This window comes from Oncorhynchus nerka, linkage group LG27 (genome assembly GCF_034236695.1).
Source record: "Oncorhynchus nerka isolate Pitt River linkage group LG27, Oner_Uvic_2.0, whole genome shotgun sequence".
NCBI classification, from domain to species: Eukaryota; Metazoa; Chordata; class Actinopteri; order Salmoniformes; family Salmonidae; genus Oncorhynchus; species Oncorhynchus nerka.
In genome coordinates this window covers 53,242,044-53,263,195 of record NC_088422.1, presented here as the reverse complement: position 1 = coordinate 53,263,195, position 21,152 = coordinate 53,242,044, and the positions used below count along the sequence as shown (strand labels likewise).

Here is a 21,152-nt window from a genome sequence, read left to right as displayed (position 1 = left end):
ACAGCCGAGTCTTCTGTAGCAGGTTATCATCAAGGATCTCTGTACTTTGCTCCGTTCACCTTTGCCTTGATCCTCACTAGTCTCCCAGTCCCTGCCACTGAAAAACATCCCCACAGCATGATGCTGCCACCTCCATGCTTCTGTAGGGATGATACCAGGGGGCCTCGCGAGTGGAGCAGTGGTCTAAGGTACTGCATCGCTCTGTCGCAGCCGGCTGTGACCGGGAGCCCCATGTGGCGGCGAACAATTGGACCAGCGCTGTCCGGTTTATGGGAGGGTTTGGCCGACAGTTATGTCCTTGTCCCATCGCACACTAGCGACTCCCATGGCGGGCCGAGTGCAGTGCACGCTAACATGGTCGCCAGGTGCTTCCTCCGACACATTGGTGCGGTTGGCAGCCGGGTTAAGTGGGCATATTGTGTCAAGAAGCAGTGCGGCTTGGTTGGGTGTCAGAAGATGCAAGGCTCTCCACTTTCTCCTCTCCCGAGTCCGTACGGGAGTTGCAGAGGTGAGACAACATTAACTCCAATTAGATACCATGAAATTGGGGAGAAAAAGGGGTAAACTGTTGTTTTTTTAAGGGATAATGCCAGGTTTCCTCGCTTGGCATTCGGGCCAAAGAGTTCAATATTGGTTTCATCAGATCAGAGAATCTTGTTTCTCATTGTCTGGGAGTCTTTAGGTGCCTTTTGGCAAACTCCTAGTGGGCTGCCATGTGCATTTTACTGAGGAGTGGCTTCTGACTGGCCACTCTACCATAAAGGCCTGATTGGTGCTGCAGAGATGAGATGATTGTCAATTTCTCGCCTTCATTTCTCAGAACAAGAATAGACTATTGAGTTTCATAAGAACGTTCTTTGTTTCTAGCCTGTAATCGAACCCACAAATGCTGATGCTCCAGATTCTCAACTAGTCTAAAGAAGGACAGTTTTATTGCTTCTTTAAAATCAGCACAACAGTTTTCAGCTGTGCTAACATAAATTGCAAAAGGGTTTTCTAATGATCAATTATCCTTTTAAAATGATAAAACATGGATTAGCTAACATCGTGCCATTGGAACACAGGAGTGAAGGTTTGATGATGGGCCTCTGTACGCCTATGTAGATATTCCATTTAAAAAATAATAATAATAAGCCACTCCCAGCTACAATAGTAATTTACAACGTCTACACTGTATTTCTGATCAGTTTGATGTTATTTTAAAATGGACAAAAAATTGCTTTACTTTCAAAAACAATTACATTTCTAACTGCCCCAAACTTTTGAACGGTAGTGAATATATAATTTTTGCCTGTTTTACTTGTTATTTTGGCATTAATACATGTCACATATCAGTTTTGAAAAAATTTATTGAGTTAACAAAGCAGCATACAAACATGGTCTCTTTCTTGCTTTCTTGAGAAAGGCAGCTCCAAAATGCAGGTGTTTCAGCCAAGCTCAGTGCTTTCTGTGGTGGTGGGGCTAGCCAGCAGAAAATACAGAGCGTCATCCCTGATTGGCTCAGTTTTCTGTCATACTTAGGCTCAGTTTTATATCACTCATGGACAGTAAGTCATCCCCAATTCTAACCTTAGAGCTCAAAAATGTTTGCCCCTTGGGTTCTGCCATAGAGTTATATTAAAAGTGCCCATCCATGAAGGCTCAAGGTCATTGGCCTCAGATATAATGTGATTTGATGTCATTCTATCTACAGTAGCTTTACTTTCAAAGTCTTAGCTAGCAGTCATCGTCAAGTCGACAATCTACTGGCAAATCCTTTTTAATCCTTGTCATATTTAGATAAATAATGGAGAAATTATGGATAGAACGTATCGGCTTTGCTGGCATGCATCCCACTTGGTTTTTTCCCCCCACCAAGATTTACATGCTAAAATCACCAATGCTACCACTACAACTCGGGAAAGCATACAGTTTATAAGGCAACAGATAAAATAATTGATGATTAACTTAGGGGGTCTTATTTTGGTGACATGATGACCGATGCTTGGCTACCATTTGACAAATAAAAAGAAACTTGCTCTTTTGTCCATAATAACCTCATGATGTAGGTGCATCTGCAAGATGTTGGCTAGAGTGCAACGTTCCACAACCAGAGGGGTACATTCGCTATATAAAGCAACGATTTGTGACAAAACCATCAGTAGAGTTGAAAATGCTATGGAAACCCATTTAACCTGTATTATTTATTCAGTACATGGTAATTTAACCGCAAAAGTTATTTCTATGTGCAGTATGTAATCACGCACAGCATTTTATCCGCACCAAGTCAAACATCTTTGGAGGGAAAATGCACATGTTTTTATGCAGATTTTTGATTATTCAGATTTAAATCTGTCACCAATTGGATGGAAACCTAGAAAATGTCCATATTTTCCCCCCAAACAATCCCTTTTATTTTAATACAGGTTTAACTCCTAACAAACACTAACTTTTTATTTTATTTGTTCAATTTTAACACAGGCCAGGCCCTTGTGTTACTGCATATCCCAGCAATAATGCCTTGCCTTACGCCTGACAAGAAAACATTTTGCAACAATTTGCTCAACTTGCCATTGGATCATCCATTGGCTCAACTACCACCTGGCCAAATGGCTCAATTTACCCCACAGCAACCATTTGAATGTATTAGCCTACACACAGCTACAGTGGTTCCTTTAAAAAATGCAAGCTTACACTGCGGTACTTAAAGGTAATTTGTGGTTAAGTACAGTACCCTGCGTCATCACTTCATTGCGCCAGGACAGCACAAGGGGGTGTTAGAGCACTGATTATGCTTTTGGGTTCTACTGTGTCTCTAACTGACAAAGCATGGGCGACATAAACCTAAATAGAAACTGATAATTGTGCACGACTTCAGCATTACTTACTAAAACTGTTGTTACAGTAAGGTTTTTATTATTTATTTTGTTAGGATTATTTTTGCTCTTACTGTAGAAGTCTAGCCAACTCCCGACCGGTCACATTGTACAGCGCCTGAGTAGCGCAATGGTCTAAGACACTGCATAGCAATGCAAGCTGTGTTGCTACAGATAACGGTTCAATACCCGTGCTGGCCTCAACTGGAAGACCCATGAGATTATTGTAGGATTTTGGTTTCTCTCCCTCTAAAAATAGAAATAAATCATTCTAAATAACAAACTGGTTTGTTTACAAAGTCTCACCCAATGTTCAAGAATTGCCTTTTTCCTCACTCATTTACGTTACTTGAAAATCTCCAACATATTGTTATTTTTTAAACTAAGGTAATAATAATAATAATAATAAATTATTATTATTATAGAATTATATAAAAGCCCATTGTATATTCTGACAGATATATTATTAACCCTGTTATTATTCGGAAGTTTACATACACTTAGGTTGGAGTCATTAAAACTCATTTTTCAACCACTCCACAAAATTCTTGTTAACAAACTATGATTTTGGCAAGTCGGTTAGGACATCTACTTTGTGCATGATACAGGTCCTTTTTCCAACAGTTGTTTACAGACAGATTATTTCACTTATAATTCACTGTACATACACTAAGTTGACTGTGCATTTAAACAGATTGGAAAATTCCAGAAAATTATGTCATGGCTTTAGAAGCTTCTCATAGGTTAATTGACATCATTTGGAGGTGTACCTGTGGATGTATTTAAAGGCCTACCTTCAAACTCACTGCATCTTTGCGTGACATCACTGGAAAAATCAAAAGAAATCAGCCGAGACCTCAGAAAAAAACATTGTAGACCTCCACAAGTCTGGTTCATCCTTTGGAGCAATTTCCAAACGCCTGAAGGTACCACGTTCATCTGTACAAACAATAGTACGCAAGTATACACACACCATAGGACCACGCAGCCGTCATACCGCTCAGGAAGGAGACGCGTTCTGTCCCCTAGAGATGGACGTACTTTGGTGCGAAAAGTGCAAATCAATCCCAGAACAACAGCAAAGGACCTTGTGAAGATGCTGGAGGAAACCGGTACAAAAGGATCTATATCCACAGTAAAACCAGTCCTATATCGACATAACCTGAAAGGCCGCTCAGCAAGGATGAAGCCACTGCTCCAAAATCGCCATAAATTAAGCCAGACTACGTATTGCAACTGCACATGGGGACAACGATCGTACTTCAAATGTCCTCTGGTCTGATGAAACAAAAATAGAACTGTTTGGCCATAATGACTATCGTTATGTTTGGGGGAAAGGGGGGGATGCTTGCAAGCCGAAGAACACCATCCCAACCGTGAAGCATGGGGGCGGCAGCATCATGTTGTGGGGGTGCTTTGCTGCAGGAGGGACTGGCGCACTTCACAAAATAGATGGCATCACGAGAAGGAAAATGATGTGGATATATTGAAGCAAGATCTCAAGACATCAGTCAGGAAAGCTTGGTTGCAAATGGGTCTTCCAAATGGACAATGACCCCAAGCTTCCAAAGTTGTTGCAAAATGGCTAAAGGACAACAAAGTCAAGGTATCGGAGTAGCCATCACAAGGCCTGACCTCAATCCCATAGAACATTTGTGGGCAGAACTGAAACAGCATGTGCGAGCAAGGAGGCCTACAAAACCTGACTCAGTTACACCAGCTCTGTCAGGAGGAATGGGCCAGAATTCACTCAACTTATTGCGGGAAGTTTGTGGAAGGCTACCCAAAATGTTTGACCCAAGTTATACACTTTAAAGGCAATGCTACCAAATACTAATTGAGTGTATGTAAACTTCTGACCCACTGGGAATGTGATGAAATAAATAAAAGCTTAAATAAATCACTCTACTATTATTCTGACATTTCACATTCTTAAAATAAAGTGGTGATATTAACTGTCCTAAAACAGGCAATTTTTTACTTTGATTCAATGTCAGGAATTGTGAAAACGGAGTTTAAATCTATTTTGCTACGGTGTAACTTCCGACTTCAACTATATATATTGGTCATATTGTTCATGGCTCCCGAGTGGCGCACAATGGGATTGTCTTGCAGTTTTCCAGCTGTTTCCAATGAAAGAGCATGAGGATCAATACACGAGGGCAGGGGGCACGGGATGGGCCGCGCACAGGAGACCAACCTAGCCCATGTTGGCGGAGAGTCACAGCATATTTTTCAATATACTGTAGGCCTACCATATGTGACATGAGTCTCACTAGTATTGAGTAACGTGCTGTTAAAAGTGGTGTAGGTCTTATTTATTTAAAGAGCGTATTGAAGTTACAAGCAATAGCCTACAACTATTTTAGCACTCTTTGCTCTGGAACAAGCATAGGGACTGGTCTCGATAAATCAATGAGATTTTTATTTTATCTCCATTTGTGTATTGGTTAGACTAGATTTAGAAAAGCAGGGTGTAAAAATTAGGGCGACAGCTGATGCATTGGTCCAGAGCCAGACACCATTGGCGGAGAGTCAGGGGGGAATGACACGTTGAAGTGGGCGAGGAACGAGATGGAGTCACAATCCATGCCAGGCACACGTGAGCTCTGGAACTCCACCTCCGACAGGCAGAGTCAACAAACCTGGCGGGTTCGTCGGGTCGTCAGTTCCATTCCTCTTCTGACAACAGAACTTGACCAACTGTTCACCAGCCATAGCAAGGGCCGTCCAGACCATTGTGCTGTTCTGCTATTCCAAGGAAGTGTAACCGAAGAGAGAGATATCACGAGTGGGCACAGAATACCAACTGGGATAGATCCAGAGGCAAATGTGGCTTACCAGTGAACCTCTGTGTGTTCATCATTAATACTGTGTCTCAGAAGTTTCTGTCCACGACTGATGCAACCAGAAAAGGCATTAAAGACCGAGTTAACGAGTACTTGATGGAAAAGAAAAGGTCTGGACATGGCCTGCTCTCCCTTATGTAAGGGATTAGGCACTTTCCTATTTTATTACAGTATGTACTGTAGGCAATTTTTACTTGTCAGACTGCACAGTAGCCTAATAAACAAATGCAGGTGGCTTATATCTTCAACATGCTTTAAATGCTTTACTATCTTTAATGTAAAAGCATATACTGTACAGTAGTTTATTTCTTCATCACCATCGTTATGCTTTCGTTAATAAAATAATGATGAAAATACTCTCAAAACACACACGGTCACATTGTACAGCTCCATTATATGGCTATTAAGCAGGGCTATATTTTGACCTTTATGGGCGGCGCACAATTGGCCAAGCGTTTCCCTCCCTCTAAAAACAGAAATAAATGTTTTGGCCTTTACAAATATTATTTTGGCCTTTATTCAGATTACAATAGCTCACTATCGTTTTTTTGAAAACGAAATAACCTCAAATGTCGTTATATATTATCATCAAGTTGATGGCAGCCATATAGCAGCACCTACAAAAAGCTGAGTGACTCACTCATTCATGGCTTTAGATCAAAAAATAAAAATTATTTCTAATAGTCTTTAACTTCTTGGTGACAGGGGGCAGTTTTTTCACGTCCGGATGAAATGCATGCCCAAATTCAACAGCCTGCTACTCATCCCCAGAAGATAAGATATGCATAGTATTAGTAGATTTGGATAGAAAACACTCTGAAGTTTCGAAAACTGTTTGAATCATGCCTGCGAGTATAACAGAACTTATTTAGCAGGCGAAACCCCGAGGGCAAACCATTCAGATTTTTGTTTTGTTTTGAGGTCACTCTTTTCAATGGGCTTTCATTGGGAATCCAGATTTCTAAGGGACCTTCTTGCAGTTCCTACCGCTTCCACTGGATGTCACCAGTCTTTAGAAATTGGTTGAGGTTTTTCCTTTGTGTATTGAAGAAGTACGGCCATCTTGAACGAGGGTCACTTGTAGTGTACTCTTAGATGACGCGCGTGACCAGAAAGCTAGCTACAGTTGATTTTCCTCCTGTATTGAACACAGATCATCCCGTCTTCAATTTTATCGATTTATCGACGTAAAAAAATACCTAAAGTTGTATTACAAAAGTAGTTTGAAATGTTTTGGCAAAGTTCACAGGTAACTTTTGAGATATTTTGTAGTCACTTTGCGCAAGTTGGAACCGGTGTTTTTCTGAATCAAACGTGCCAAATAAATGGACATTTTGGATATTTATTGACGGAATTAATCGAACAAAAGGACCATTTGTGATGTTTATGGGACATATTGGAGTGCCAACAAAAGAAGCTCAAAGGTAAGGCATGAATTATATTTGAATTAATTTTCGTTTTGTGTCGCACCTGCAGGGTTGAAATATGCTTCTCTCTCATTGTTTACGGAGGTGCTACCCTCAGATAATAGCATCGTTTGCTTCGCCGAAAATACTGCTCTGAGACAAGCAATGGGGCCTGGTCTTGATGAATCAATGAGATTTTTTATTTTTCACTGAATCTCCGTTTGGGTATTGGTTAGATTAGAATTAGAAAATTAGGGTGTAGAAATGTTATGCTCTTAGTGTAACCTTTATTTAACTAGGCAAGTCAGTTAAGAAAAAAAATCTTATTTACAAGGACAGCCTACTCCTTCCTCCCCGACGGGGAATTGAACCCCGGTCTCCCGCGTGCCTGCACGACACAGGTAATCTTTAGCTCAATAGCCCAGTACTGTAATCCTGACCATCACGTTGTACAGCGCCATATTTTTCTATTCCATCCTAACGGAAACCCAGAGAGTTTTTAGTTTTTCTTGGAATAGAACCACCATAATATTAATCAAATTAATTAAGCAAGTACCAGTGAAAAGTATGGTCACGCCTACTCATTCCAGGCTTGTTCTTTGTAGAATAATAGTGAAGACATCACAACTATGAAATAACACATATGGAATCAGTTAAGAACAAATTCTTATTTACAAGGACAGCCTACTCCTTCCTCCCCATCGGGGAAGTGAACCCCGGTCTCCCACTTGCCCGCATTCTCTAGTATAGCCATTATTGAAGGCTATCAAATGCTTCTCAAAGATGCACTCTGGTGGTCAAACTAGCACTAACAATGGTACCAGTGGTTCACACTTAAATGTGCCATAGAATTCTGCAATTTATGCATATATATTATAGAATTTATGCAAGCAGTGCTGCAATATGCTGCTACTTTTAAAGGAGGAACCACTGTACAAGGATGCACTTTCTAGATAGGTTTAGGATCTCATACTGAAGCTTATAGAGACGCCCAACTGGTGTTAAATAAAACAATATAGATGGAAGCATCATGAAACCGACCAGTTTTTTGGACCTAACTTGCTTACCACTTTTTCCATGAGATTTCTTTTTTCACAGATTCCACGAAATTATCACTTTTACTCTTACCTACACGCACATATTGCCTCAATTACATCATACCCCTGCACAATGACATGGTACCGAGTCAACTCCTTGTATATAGCCTCGCTATTGTTATTTTATTGTGTTACCATGCTATTATTTAGCAAACATGTATTACTTTTAATTTTGCATCGGTGGGAAAGGACTCTAACTTCTTAGAGCTGTGATCCCATTAACCTGTTAAGTCTACCCCCTACTTTTTCAAACATTCTGTTAAAAATCGCGCAACATTTCAGCGTCCTGCTACTCATGCCAGGAATATAGTATATGCATATGATTAGTATGTGTGGATAAAAAACACTCTGACGTTTCTAAAACTGGTTAAATCACGGCTGTGACTATAACAGAACGTGTGTCTCATCGAAAAGCGGAAGAAAAACTGATCACTGAAAACTGGAAAATATATCAATGCGCCACTTGCATGTATTGTCTATTAGAAAGCAAATTAAATGGGGCTGAGATTGCAAGTCCTACAGCTTCCACAGGATGTCGCCAGTCTTGTCAATTGCCTGCGCTTTGTTTCTTGGCCAAACGAGTAAGAGAGAGCCCATTCCTTCCGGTCTCCGACAGGATGTTTTGGATGAGAAATTTCCGGACAGGATTTCAAGACGTGGAGCTATTGAATACACATCGCCCCGTGATCAATTTGATAGATTATTAACGTTTACTAGTACCTAAAGTTGGATTACAAAAGTATTTCGAAGTGTTTTGTGAATGTTTATCGTCGCCTTTTTTAATTTAAAAAAATGACGTTGCGTTTTAAAAAGCTGTTTTTTCCTTGATCACACACTTTCCATAGATCGATATTTAGGGTATATATGGACCGATTTAATCGAAAAAAAGACCCAATAGTGATGTTTATGGGACATCTAGGAGTGCCAACAAAGAAGATCGTCAAAGGTAATGAATGTTTTATATTTTATTTCTGCGTTTTGTGTAGCGCCGGCTATGCTAATTATTTTGTTTACGTCCCCTTCGGGTATTTCGGGGTGTTGCATGCTATCAGATAATAGCTTCTCATGCTTTCGCCGAAAAGCATTTTAAAAATCTGACTTGTTGGCTGGATTCACAACGAGTGTAGCTTTAATTCAGTACCCTGCATGTGTGTTTTAATGAACGTTTGAGTTTTAACGAGTGCTATTAGCATTTAGCGTTGTGCATTTGCATTTCCAGATGGCATGCGTGTCGGGTCGACGTAAGAGATTAACGGGGATAAACATCCAGGGAATAAACATCCAGGGAAATTTCAGAGCGACAAACTAAAAATACAACATTGTAACATTAAACATTCAAGTGTCTTACATCCTTCAAAAGATTAGAATTCTTGGTAATCAAACTGCGTTTTCCAATTTAAAATAGCTATTACAGAGAACAAATGCCATGATTTTGTTTGAGAAGCGCAATCAACAACAAACTTTTCCCGCCATGACAGGTTTGACATATTCACATCTGAAGGTAATATGACTTACATTCTGATATCTTGCTCTTATTTCTCCTCCTGAGGGCCCAATGATCAAAGGAAGTGCAGTTTTCTTTGATAAAATCCATTTTTATAGCCTAACACGAAACATTTTGTAAACCGCTTGTGTCGTGAATTCCATCTCTATCAACTTTTGACGAAGCATTCAACGTAATTACACACACTAAACAATCGTTTATCTAGTCATGGTTGGTTTCATTGCAATCCTCTGGATGTTTGTAACACAGCCATACTTGATTGTTCTTTTTGCGGGGCGTATTGACCGAAATGAACTGATTTGAAGACAACGAGCAATGACCTCATTGCGCACCAATAATATTAGCAAAGTTTTGTTGATTGACTGTATTTCTGCCCAATGACCACAGCACTTCACCTTAGTGACTGTTCCCTCTGCTCTATACAATACATATGTTTATTTTATGTGATGATAAAAGGCTCATACATAAATATTTCTTTAAATGTTTTCTTTCACAGTGATAGCGACTTCGACTGGGAGCCCCCAGTGCCAAGGTGCCCATCCCCCACTGAAGCGGGTTCATCAAGTCGGACCCCTGCTGTCTCCGGCTCCACACCTACCCCCGCCCGGCCATCTAGAGGTGTGAAGACACAAACAAAGAAGCGGAGGAAGGGAAGTGTGGAACCTGTTGGCAGAGAGGAAGAGGGGCAATGGCACTCTGTGCTGGAGGAGGATGTGGAGCCACGTCCTCCAATATTCAGACCAAAAAAGCCACCAGGACCTCAGCTGGACATGACCTTGAACAGACCCATGCAACTTTTTCAACTGTTTTTCACCCCGTCAGTTGTTGATTCCCTGGTGTGTAAATACAAACAAATATGGGGCTAAGAAGCAAGCAGGAAAGAAAGAGGCACGGAAGCCCATTTCCATGTCAGACCTTTTCTGCTACCTTTCACTGGTAATTTACATAGGGTTTTTAACTTCACCAGCCCCAAAGGATTACTGGAAAACATCCCCACTCTATCAACTGCCTCCCCCCCCCCCACTGTCATGTCCTCTACAATGTTTCTAAATATCTCATGGGCGCTTCACATCAGTGACCCAGAAGTTGATGAGGAGAATGACAGGAGGAGAGGCACCGCAAGGTTTGACAGGCTCTGCAAAGTCAAACCTCTCTACCCCAGCATGGTTGAGGCCTGCAAGACCCATTTTCAGCCCACCCAGAACTTGTCCATAGATGAGAAGATGGTAGCCTCAAAGGCCGGAATTGGCCTAAAACAATACATGCGTAACAAGCCAACAAAATGGGGTTACAAGCTGTTTGTTTTTGCTGATTGTGTATGTGCATACACATGCAATTTTTTGGTTTATGAGGGGAAAAGCAGTTTTGCGACTGTTAAGGGACTCAGTTACGATTCCGTCATGGAGTTATTGGATTTTCAACTGATGGGGAAGGGCTACAAACTTTGTGGACAACTTTTACACAAGCCCTACCCTGTTTGCAGACCTGAGGAAGCTGGAGGTGTGGGCTTGTGGCACCATTCGGACCAACAGAGTGGGCTTTCCGAAGACAAAGGTGAACGACATGCCTAAGCGGGGTACCATGCGATGGATCCGTGAAGATGGCCTGCTGTTTGTGAAGTGGATGGATACCAGAGAGGTGGTGATGTACTCCACTATCCACAAGTCCTTCAGTGGCGATCACGTCGTCAGGCGTGTGAAAGACACTACTGGGGCATGGACCCCCAAAAATGTCCCCATTCCTGCAGCTTTCAAGGATTACAACAAGGGCATGGGAGGTGTAGACCTATGAGACGCACTGATAGGGTACTACAATGTTCTCCACAAGACAAAGAAATGGTACAATAGATTGTTTTACCATTTCATTGACATTGCTGTGGTGAATTCCTTCATCCTGCAGAAGGAAATGGTGAAGAGCTGTGCACAGCCCCCCATCTCACAGCTAGCCTTCAGGGAGCTGCTCATCCGGGAGCTTGCTGGCTATAGCACGAAGTCCACTGCATCACATTCTGCCCCCTCTACCTCTGCCCCCTCTACTCCTGCCACCAGTGGTGTTCATATGCCAAAGTTCATAACTGCAGGCATGAATGTGCCTCAGGGCCAAAAGGGCACAGCATGGAGGCGTCGTTGTGTTCTTTGTCACATGAAGTCCCCCATCACCTGCACCACTTGTTTGGTTTGCCTCTGCTTTACAGCAGAAAGAGACTGCTATGGGACATGGCACCAGCACCAACATATTGTGTAGAGGACTGAGGGTCTTCCAAAGGGTCTACCCCTGTTAAAAAAAAAAAAAATTCAAATGTATATTTCAAACATTTTTATATAATTTTTTTTGTGTGTTAGAATTGTTTTTTGATATGTTGTATATAGTTATTTGCACTGTTGTATATAGTTATATATAATTTCACCAATTCGGCCACTTGGGTACATTTGGGCAACTTGTGTGGGACACCTGGGTGACTTTATGCAAAATGTCATGTAGCTCACCCATTCCTGATGTTATCAGTCGAAACTTTGACAACTACAGTTGCCCTCTTGTGTTATCCATCAAAATTATCCCCAGCATCCTATCTGACTGTTTGGCTATTCTAGTACATGTGAAAGATGATGCTACAAAAAAAAAAAAAAGAAAACGTATGCTCTTTCTTTCTCTTTTCTTCTACCAGATCTATTGTGTTATATTCTCTTACATTCAATTAACATTTCCACAAACTTCAGAATGTTTCCATTCAAATGATACCAAGCATATGCATATCCTCGCCTCTGGGCCAGAGCTACAGACAGTTAGATTAGGGTATGTCTTCAGGTGGAAATTGAGAAGAAGGGATGCAGCCATAAGAAGCTAAGTAAGAATTTGACAGTAAAGTCTACACACCTGTTGTATTCGGCGCATGTGACAAATACATTTTGATTTGATGCATTGATGATATTTGGTCACAGAATACATTTATGTATAGTTTCCTAGAAACAACAGGTGGCTCAACTAACACTTTGGCTCGACTTAGCCAACTCTCCCCTATACCATTCTGTTTGTGCTGACTTTCCACTCTTTTCCAGTCCTTTTAATGCCATACGCGTTTGGCAGTGACAGATTCCAAGGAGTGGAATGCTAGCAGAAATCAGGTTCTGGATTTCAGGCTACTCTGGAAGCACATAAAAAAAAATACTTTAAAAAAAGTGGATATGGAATTGAAAATGGCACCACACTTCCCTACCACATGAGAGGAGTTAGGTCAGTCTACCTTGGCTGGGGTAGTCCGGAGTACTGCCGTTTCCCCCTGCTGGCATGGAGGGGTAGGGCGATGAGGCTGGGCCCAGGGAGGCGATCATCTCCATGACACTGGGCAGGATCATGTGACTGGGGCTCAGGGTGCGGCAGCGCTTCAGTGCCGGACCATCCGGCTCTTCTTTGATGTGAAGGTCGGGTTTGATGGGAACAGGCTTCCAGCTGCACACCGGGTCAATGGTAATCTCCTCATACTCCGAGCTGCGTGCGTGTAAAATTCAGAGATGAACGTTTTAGATACGTGGCTGCAGATGAAATAGCACCGTATTCTTTATATGGTGCACCACTTTTGACCAGATAGGGCTCTGGTCAGAAGTAGTGCACCAAATAGGGAATAATAGGCTGCCATTCAGGACGCAACTGTGTTTTGGGTTTTGTGAGAGACATATTGTTGAGGGGATTGGGGGGGATTAATAGAGAATGGGAGAGGAATATGGGGGAAAGAATATAAAGAACAATCAGGTACAAGTCAGAATGACATTGGGGAGTTGGTTCTTACTTCTGAATGTAGATGAGGATCCCCAGCATGTACTGGTCCACCTCTAGACCCTCCAGTAGAGCAGTCTTACTGCAAGGCGGAAAGGACGTAGTAGTGAGCTACAATCTATTTAGGACATAGTAGTGAGCTTCAATCGATTTGAATCCTGCAAGGGAGTTATATGTAGTAGTCTACTATTCTAACGTACTTGCACACAGGACAGCGCCAGGTCCCCCTCTCACAGTTCAGCTGCAGGTAGGACTCTAGGTCGAAACACTGAAAACAGGTTGAGAGAGAGAGTAGGATTAGCCGAAAATTCATCCAGAAACAGAAACATAATATTGATCCGTCACTCACAAATCCTCACATGTGACTTCCTTGGCACTCAAGAGTTGTGTAGCCTATCTCTAGGGAACAGGTGAAGGATCAACACTGGTTGCGTCTGAAGTGACACCCTATTCCCTATATAGTACCCTACAAGTAGAGCACTATTTAGGGAATAGGGAGCCATTTCAGATGCAGCACTGTTTTTTTCCACTCTGAGGGAGCAGTGTTAGTGGAGCCGATCGGTGTGGTACTGGCAAGGAGTACTGACCTGTATGTGTCTGCAGTCATGGCCTCGCGCTGGCAGCTGGATGCGGCGGAAGGTGATGGGGCACTTGAGGGACACCCTGATAGCAGTCTGCTCCACCCCGTCCTCCCCATTCAGCCCCGGTGTCCCTGGGATGGTGCCGCTGCTGAAGTTCCTCTTGACTGCAGTGGGGAACGGGGGAGAGTGAATTTAAGGCCTTCACACTGCATTTGACTTAGCCTTGGGCTATCCTTAGCCCCATGCCAAGACTGTCCCTGTGTTAACTTAGCCTGTGTTCACTGAAACCAACTGTCACTTTTCTGGAGTAGAATATTGAAATTAGGTAACAATGGAACTCTGCTAGGCTAGCCCCAAAAAGTTGGCGCCAACCCTGCTCCAGAGCAGAGACAGCTAGCCCTGGGCTAAGGCTGGTGCTAACTCACTTGAGAATATGCAAGAGTGAACACTATCTTTGCCCCAGGCTAAAAGCTCCCATAGCTAAGTGCAGTGTGAACAGGGCTTTAGAGACCCATAAGCCATGCGGCGAGTGAAGTCCCCATTGTAGAGATACAGGATGTATTGCTATACTATGATGCCGTAGTGGTCAGTGCCTTATCGTGGGACAGTAGCGTAAAAGGGATGGAGAAATGAATGCACAGGTTTCACAAAGGCTGTCGCGCTCATTTGGTAAAGCATGGCGCTTGCGATGTCAGGATTACGGGTTTGATTCCCGCTGGGGCCCCCAATATGAATAGTTATGCATGCGCTACAGTTAGTAGCTTTTGATAAAATCATCTGCTAAATAGCAGAGTATTTAATATTTTCTAAAATTGATAAAATACATGTTTTCCTCATTAATCTACACACAATATTCCAAAATGACAAAGTGAAAGCAGATTTCTTTTGAATTATTTCTAAATTTATTACAAATAAATAATTATTTACATAGGTATTCAGAACCTTTGCTATGTGACTCAATTGAGCTCAGGTGCATCCTGTTTCCATTGATCATCCTTGAGATTTTGCTACAACTTGATTGGAGTCCAACTGTGGTAAATTGATTGGACATGATTCAGAAAGGCACACACTTGTCTATATAAGGTCCCACAGTTGACAGTGCATGTCAGAGCAAAAACCAAGCCATGAGGTTGACGGAATTGTCCGTAGAGCTCCAACACAGCATTGTGTTGAGGCATAGATCTGGGGAAGGGTACCAAAAGACGCAGCATTGAAGGTCCCCAAGAACACAGGTGGACTCCATCAATCTTAAATTAAAAAAAAAGAAATTTGGAACCACTAAAACCCTTCCTAGAGCTGGCCGCCCGGCCAAACTGAACAATCGGGGGAGAAGGGCCTTGGTCAGGGAGGTGACCAAGAAGCCGATGGTCACTCTGACAGAGCTCTAGGGTTCTTCTGTGGAGATGGGAGAACCTTCCAGAAGGACAAACATCTCTGCAGCACCACTAAATCAGGCCTATATGATAGAGTGGCCAGACAGAAGCCACTCCTTAGTAAATGGCACATAAGTGTCTCATTGGAATTTGCCAAAAGGCACCTAAAGGAATCTCAAACCATGAGAAACAAGATTATCTGGTCTGATGAAACCAAGATTGAACTCTTTGGCCTGAATGCCAAGAGTCACGTCTGAAGGAAACCTGGCACAATTCCTACGGTGAAGCATGGTGGTGGCAGCATCATGCTGTAGGGGTGTTTTCAGCAGCAGGTCTGGGAGAGTCAGGATTGTGGGAAAGTGCAGAGATCCTTGATGAAAATGCTCCAGAGCGCTCAGGACCTCAGACTGGGGCAAAGGTTCACCTTCCAACAGGAAAACTACCCTAAGTACACAGCCAAGACAGCGCTGAATATCCTTGAGCGGCCCAGAACACGATCGAACATAGAGAAATAGCTGTGCAGCGATGCTCCCCATCCAACCTGACAGAGCTAGAGAGGATTTGCAGAGAAGAATGGAAGAAACCCCCAAATACAGGTTTGCCAAGCTTCTAGCATCATACCCAAGAATACCATTTTCTAAACACATGCTTTTGCTTTGTCATTATTGGGTAGTGTGTGTAGATTGAGGAAAAATATAATTTAATACATTTTAGATTAAGGCTGTAACGGAACAAACTATGGAAAAAGTCAAGGGGTCTGAATACTTCTAAAAGCTTATTCAGACTTTGCAATATTTTTGAGACAACTGAGAATGGCAAATGGTGGTACCAGAGGTAGTACTAGTTCAAATGCAAGGTTTCCCTTGTAAAATAGATTTTATATCTCAATGGGAGTTTCCTGATAAATTAAAGGTTCAATAAATAAAATGCCCCACTCACTCTTAGTGACACAGTGCTCTGCTGGCAAAAGCCGTTTCTTCATCAAGCCCTGCAGCACGGAGCGTACTGACGGCCTGTGGACCAGCTGGAGCACAAACAGGTGAGACTGCAGGTAGCAAGAGTGAGGGGTAGAGAGGAGAGAGACAGCGAAATATATGTTTGGGATTAGAGATTATCAGTGCAATAGTGAACACTCTACATAGAGGGCAACAGGTTTGACTGTGCCTCAATTTTAACTGTGACGTGAAACTTGCAGAAGAGTTGATTACTACAATGGTGAAACTCCATTCAACAGAGTGTAGGTGTGTGCTGCAGGACACTTACACAACAGCAGGCTGTGACCGTGATCTGGATGGTGTTCCTCCCGGGCTGACACACTTGCTTCAGGTACAGGGGCTTGTGGGAAGTCTTGTTGTCGCCACGCTGGATGGTGAGGGCGTGGCGTTAACGCTCACCTGGACCGATGCCGGCCAGTTGGTGTTCATCTGACGGTCCTCGTGGTGGTAACACTTAAACTGGAGCTCCAAGTCCGGCCTGCGTACCGTACACACACGCACCCACACACGCCAAATCATCTACAACAGCAATATAGTAGTATAGTATAGCATGGTTTAGTTAAGCAATAAGACCCGAGGTGTGGTACTGCATATGGCCAATATACTACGGCTAAGGGCTGTTCTTGCACGACACAAAGCGGAGTGCTAGGACACAGCCCGTAGCCGTGGGATATTGGCCATATATCACAAAACCCTGAGGTCCTTATTGTTATTATAAACTGGTTACCAACATAATTAGAGCAGTAAAAATAAATGTTCTGTCATACCCATGGTATATGGCCTGATATACCACGGCTTTCAGCCAATCAGCATTCAGGGCTCGAACCACCCAGTTTATAATATAGCACAGTTCATTGCAGAATAGCAGGGTATAGTATAGCACAGTACAATCCAATATATAAAATGAAGAGCAGCAGAGCTCGGACCTCATCATGAGGGTCTTGTAGACGGAGTCGCGCAGCTGGAAGACGTGGTTGCTGACGGCCAGGTTGTGCTCCAGGCGGAAGGGTTCCAGCACCACGCCATCTCGTACGGGGAAGGTCAACCGCAGGTCATCGCTGGGGTTACCTGTTGAGCAAAGCCAGGCGCAATCAATCAGCCACCATGTCTCGTTGTTAGACCGTCTAAACACACACAACACTAGTTTCTCTGTTTTCTGGAGGCACCGAGCCTTACTTGCGTAAATGCAGAGAAATTATGAAAACAAAGACTTCATTAACCACGTTTCCATCCACAGTTTTTATGCGAGTAATGTCATACCATATAAAAATGAATCACGACAGTTGTGATGGAAACAGGAATTTTCGGTACAAATGTATAAATCCCGATAGATAATTTGTTCATTCGACATGGTGGGATCTTTTTGTGTCGGTAAAATGGCGGTTGAAACGCATCAATGCGCAAAAAACAAATATTGATATAATAACCATGATATTGAAGTAAACTTGAAATCACACGTTGACATGGTGTGTGGTCCTCCCACTACGACTCCGGAAAACATGCAGTTTAAATTAGGCTACAGATGAAAAATTATGATGAACTTCCCAGGGTGCTGAAAGTGCATGGTATGAGCGTGATGCTCCTTTCCAATAAATGCTGAGGGTCTTATTCTGGTGACATGATGATCAATGCTTGACTGCCGTTTAAAAAAAAAAATATCCATAATCTCATAATGTAGACTAGCCTACCCGCACTGTATCTGAGTCATGGCTAGATGGGATCCTGTTTTTTTGCCAAATTAACGTCAAAAGCAGATTTTTTTTTAGCATTTTAACGTGACGTTAATTAGTCAAAAGCTAGATCACTTCTAGCCATTACCCTGTATCTGCGAGCTGCTGGCTAAAGCACACGTGCCAAGACCAGAGTAGGCACCTTTTCTATTTAACGCAACAGTTTTTGTGACAACACGTAGAACATTAGGGGGGAAAAAACGTAAGCAAAAAATGCACATTGTGTGCACTAAGTCAGCACGCAGAGTCAGTTTGGTGGAAACACACCACTGGTGGGGAAAATAGACTTATTTTCTTTATGTAGATTTTTGAATATTTGCATGAAAATCTGTCGCCAATTGGATGGAAGCCTAGCTGATCGTGGACTTCAGGAAACAACAGAGGGAGCACCCCCCATCCACATCAACGGGACCTCAGTGGAGAAGGTGGAACGCTTCAAGTTCCTTGGCGTACACATCACTGACAAACTGGAATGGTCCACCCACAGACAGTGTGGTGCAGAAGGTGCAACAGCACCTCTTCAACCTCAGGAGGCTGAAGAAATTTGGCTTGTCACCTAAAACCCTCACAAACTTTTACAGATGCACAATCGAGAGCATCTTGTCAGGCTGTATCACCGCCTGGTACGGCAACTGCACCACCGCGACCGCACGGCTCTCCGGAGGGTGGTGCAGTATGCCCAACATATCACCGGGGGCAAACTACCTGCCCTCAAGGACACCTACAGCACCCGATGTCACAGGAAGGCCAAAAAGCTCATCAATGACAACAACCACAAGAGCCACTGCCTGTTCATCCTGTAATCATCCAGAAGGCGAGCTCAGTACAGGTATGTCAATGCTGGGACCGAGAGACTGAAAAACAGCGTCTATCTCAAGGCCATCAGACTGGCCACTTTAATAAATGGAACACTAGTCACTTTAATAATGTTAACATATTTTGCATTTACCCATCTCATTTGTATATACTGTATCCGATACTATTCTACTGTATCTTATTCTATGCCGCTCTGACATTGCTCGTCCATACATTTTTTAATTCTTAATTCCATTCCTTTACTAGATTTGTGTATATTGGGTATATAGTGTAATTTTTTTTAAATTACTGCACTGTCGGACCTAGAAGCGCAAGCATTTTGCTACACCCACAATAACATCTGCTAAACACGTGTATGTGACCAATAAATTATAATTTGGCTACTGAGAGACGAGGGATTTCCAAAGCAAATTCTGTGTACGAGTGTGTCATGTTTGAGGGTTACCTGTGGGGAGTGGTGGGGGTAGGGAGTTCGTGTTTGGCTTGATGTCAGGCAAGAAAGAGGGCTTGACATCATGGCCAGGAGACATGTAGGGGGGCACCGCACTGCCTGGGGTTATGGGAGGGGTGGGGTTTCCAAGAAGGGGAGAGCTTGGATAACCAGGCATCACCCTGCCCGGCTAGGACACAAAGAGAATGAGAGTAGGGTTAGGTTGCTGTACTTGGAGGACTAAAAATAGCAGTAATGTGCTGTGCTTTGAGATTTTGGCATTCAGAGGCAACATAGGTCTACATCTCTACACACAAAGACAAGCCTGGTCCCAAAACGGTGCCGTCTTTCCAACTCTTACGGCCATTGGCAAGACGGCACAAACAGATCTAAGGACCATATTACACAAAAACATAATGAAGGTGGAATGAGTTCTCACCCCATTGACTACAGTCTGGTTGAAGGTGTTGTAAACTCCGACTCCCCCGGCCGCTAGTGAATTTAGTGTGTTGCCCTGTCCATTGAACTGCTCCGACTGAAAGGCAAATCGCACAGCACTGGTTTGTACTCTGGACTCTAGTTTGGGTATTATTACAGTAGCCAGCCAGGGCATACACACACATAGGAGGGGTGTGAAAACAGTATAGCCCAGCAGGCTGTGCAACAGACAGACAGGAATAGGGGTTAGACAGATCCTGACACTGGATAGTGTTACCTTGTAGTACTGTCCTGGGTGGGCTGGTCCCGAGGGGTACTGGCCCATGTTGCCCTGCTGCATGGGCATCTTGTGGCCTTGGTAGGAGGGGGAGGTGGCTGAGCGCTGGGGTCCCAGGCCCCCATGATACTGCATGGGCTGCCCAGGGTAGGGCCCCTGACCAGGAGCAGGGCCAGCCATGCCTGGACCATACTGCTGCCCGGTAAAGCCCTGAGGGAGACACACAGAGGGGGCAAAATGGAAACGAGATATGTGTTGACCTCAAAACAAAACTTGGCAAACAATTATATTTCTGGTATGATGAGGATACAAACAAATGAAAGCTATAATGTTACTGAGATAAACCTTACCAAATAAGGAAGTTGAGTTTACTTGAATTTTAAGCTTGCGAAATTACACTTTGATACCCAGCATTAATTGGAGGCTTTTACTTGCTAAATGTGAAGTGACACCTGGCTATTATAAGAGAATGGCCCATTTTGGTGAAGTTGGACAGTGTAACCAAAAACAACTACATTAACGGCAAACTCTATATCAAGCTTAATAAAATGGATGGACATAGTATTATAATTCACACGGTATATTTTTTACTTATGGCTGTCAGTCTACAAATGGTCTGCATTAGAAAGTATGTGAAGTCATTCGCCGGGAGAGACTCACCTCAGCATTGTATGGGCGTTTGAGTCCCTGCTGTGGCCTGGGTGGTCCATGCTGAGCCCCGGGGTAGCCTGGGTGCTGGGGCATCCTCTGACCTTGAGGGGCACCGTACATGGGCCCCATGGACGGGGGACGAGCGGGACCCATCCCTGCCGGGGACATGCCAGGGGGACCTCGGGGGCCCGGGTGTTGCATGAACTGTGTGTTGTAGCCCGCACCGCCACCCATCTGAAAAGTCCTCTAGGTTAGTGTGGGCATGTTATGGCAGGTGAGATAAAGGAAACAGAAGTCACTTTGATGTGATGTTTTCACTGGGTTACATGGTTATAATAACGTATAAATAAGGTCCATATTGAGCAGTGTTGCAAAGTCA

General features: G+C 43.3%; 1 protein-coding gene across 1 annotated transcript in view; it reads right to left on the bottom strand.

Moving 5' to 3' along the window:
• The window catches only part of LOC115111998 (zinc finger MIZ domain-containing protein 2), an 85,944-nt gene that overhangs the window by 10,050 nt on the left and 54,742 nt on the right, over positions 1 to 21,152 (bottom strand). The window contains 12 exon segments of the mRNA XM_029638625.2: positions 12,953 to 13,197; positions 13,496 to 13,564; positions 13,683 to 13,750; positions 14,070 to 14,227; positions 16,376 to 16,481; positions 16,700 to 16,809; positions 16,812 to 16,909; positions 17,358 to 17,499; positions 19,423 to 19,597; positions 19,847 to 19,942; positions 20,123 to 20,332; positions 20,783 to 21,007. Coding sequence (XP_029494485.2) covers positions 12,953 to 13,197; positions 13,496 to 13,564; positions 13,683 to 13,750; positions 14,070 to 14,227; positions 16,376 to 16,481; positions 16,700 to 16,809; positions 16,812 to 16,909; positions 17,358 to 17,499; positions 19,423 to 19,597; positions 19,847 to 19,942; positions 20,123 to 20,332; positions 20,783 to 21,007 — 1,702 coding nt within the window.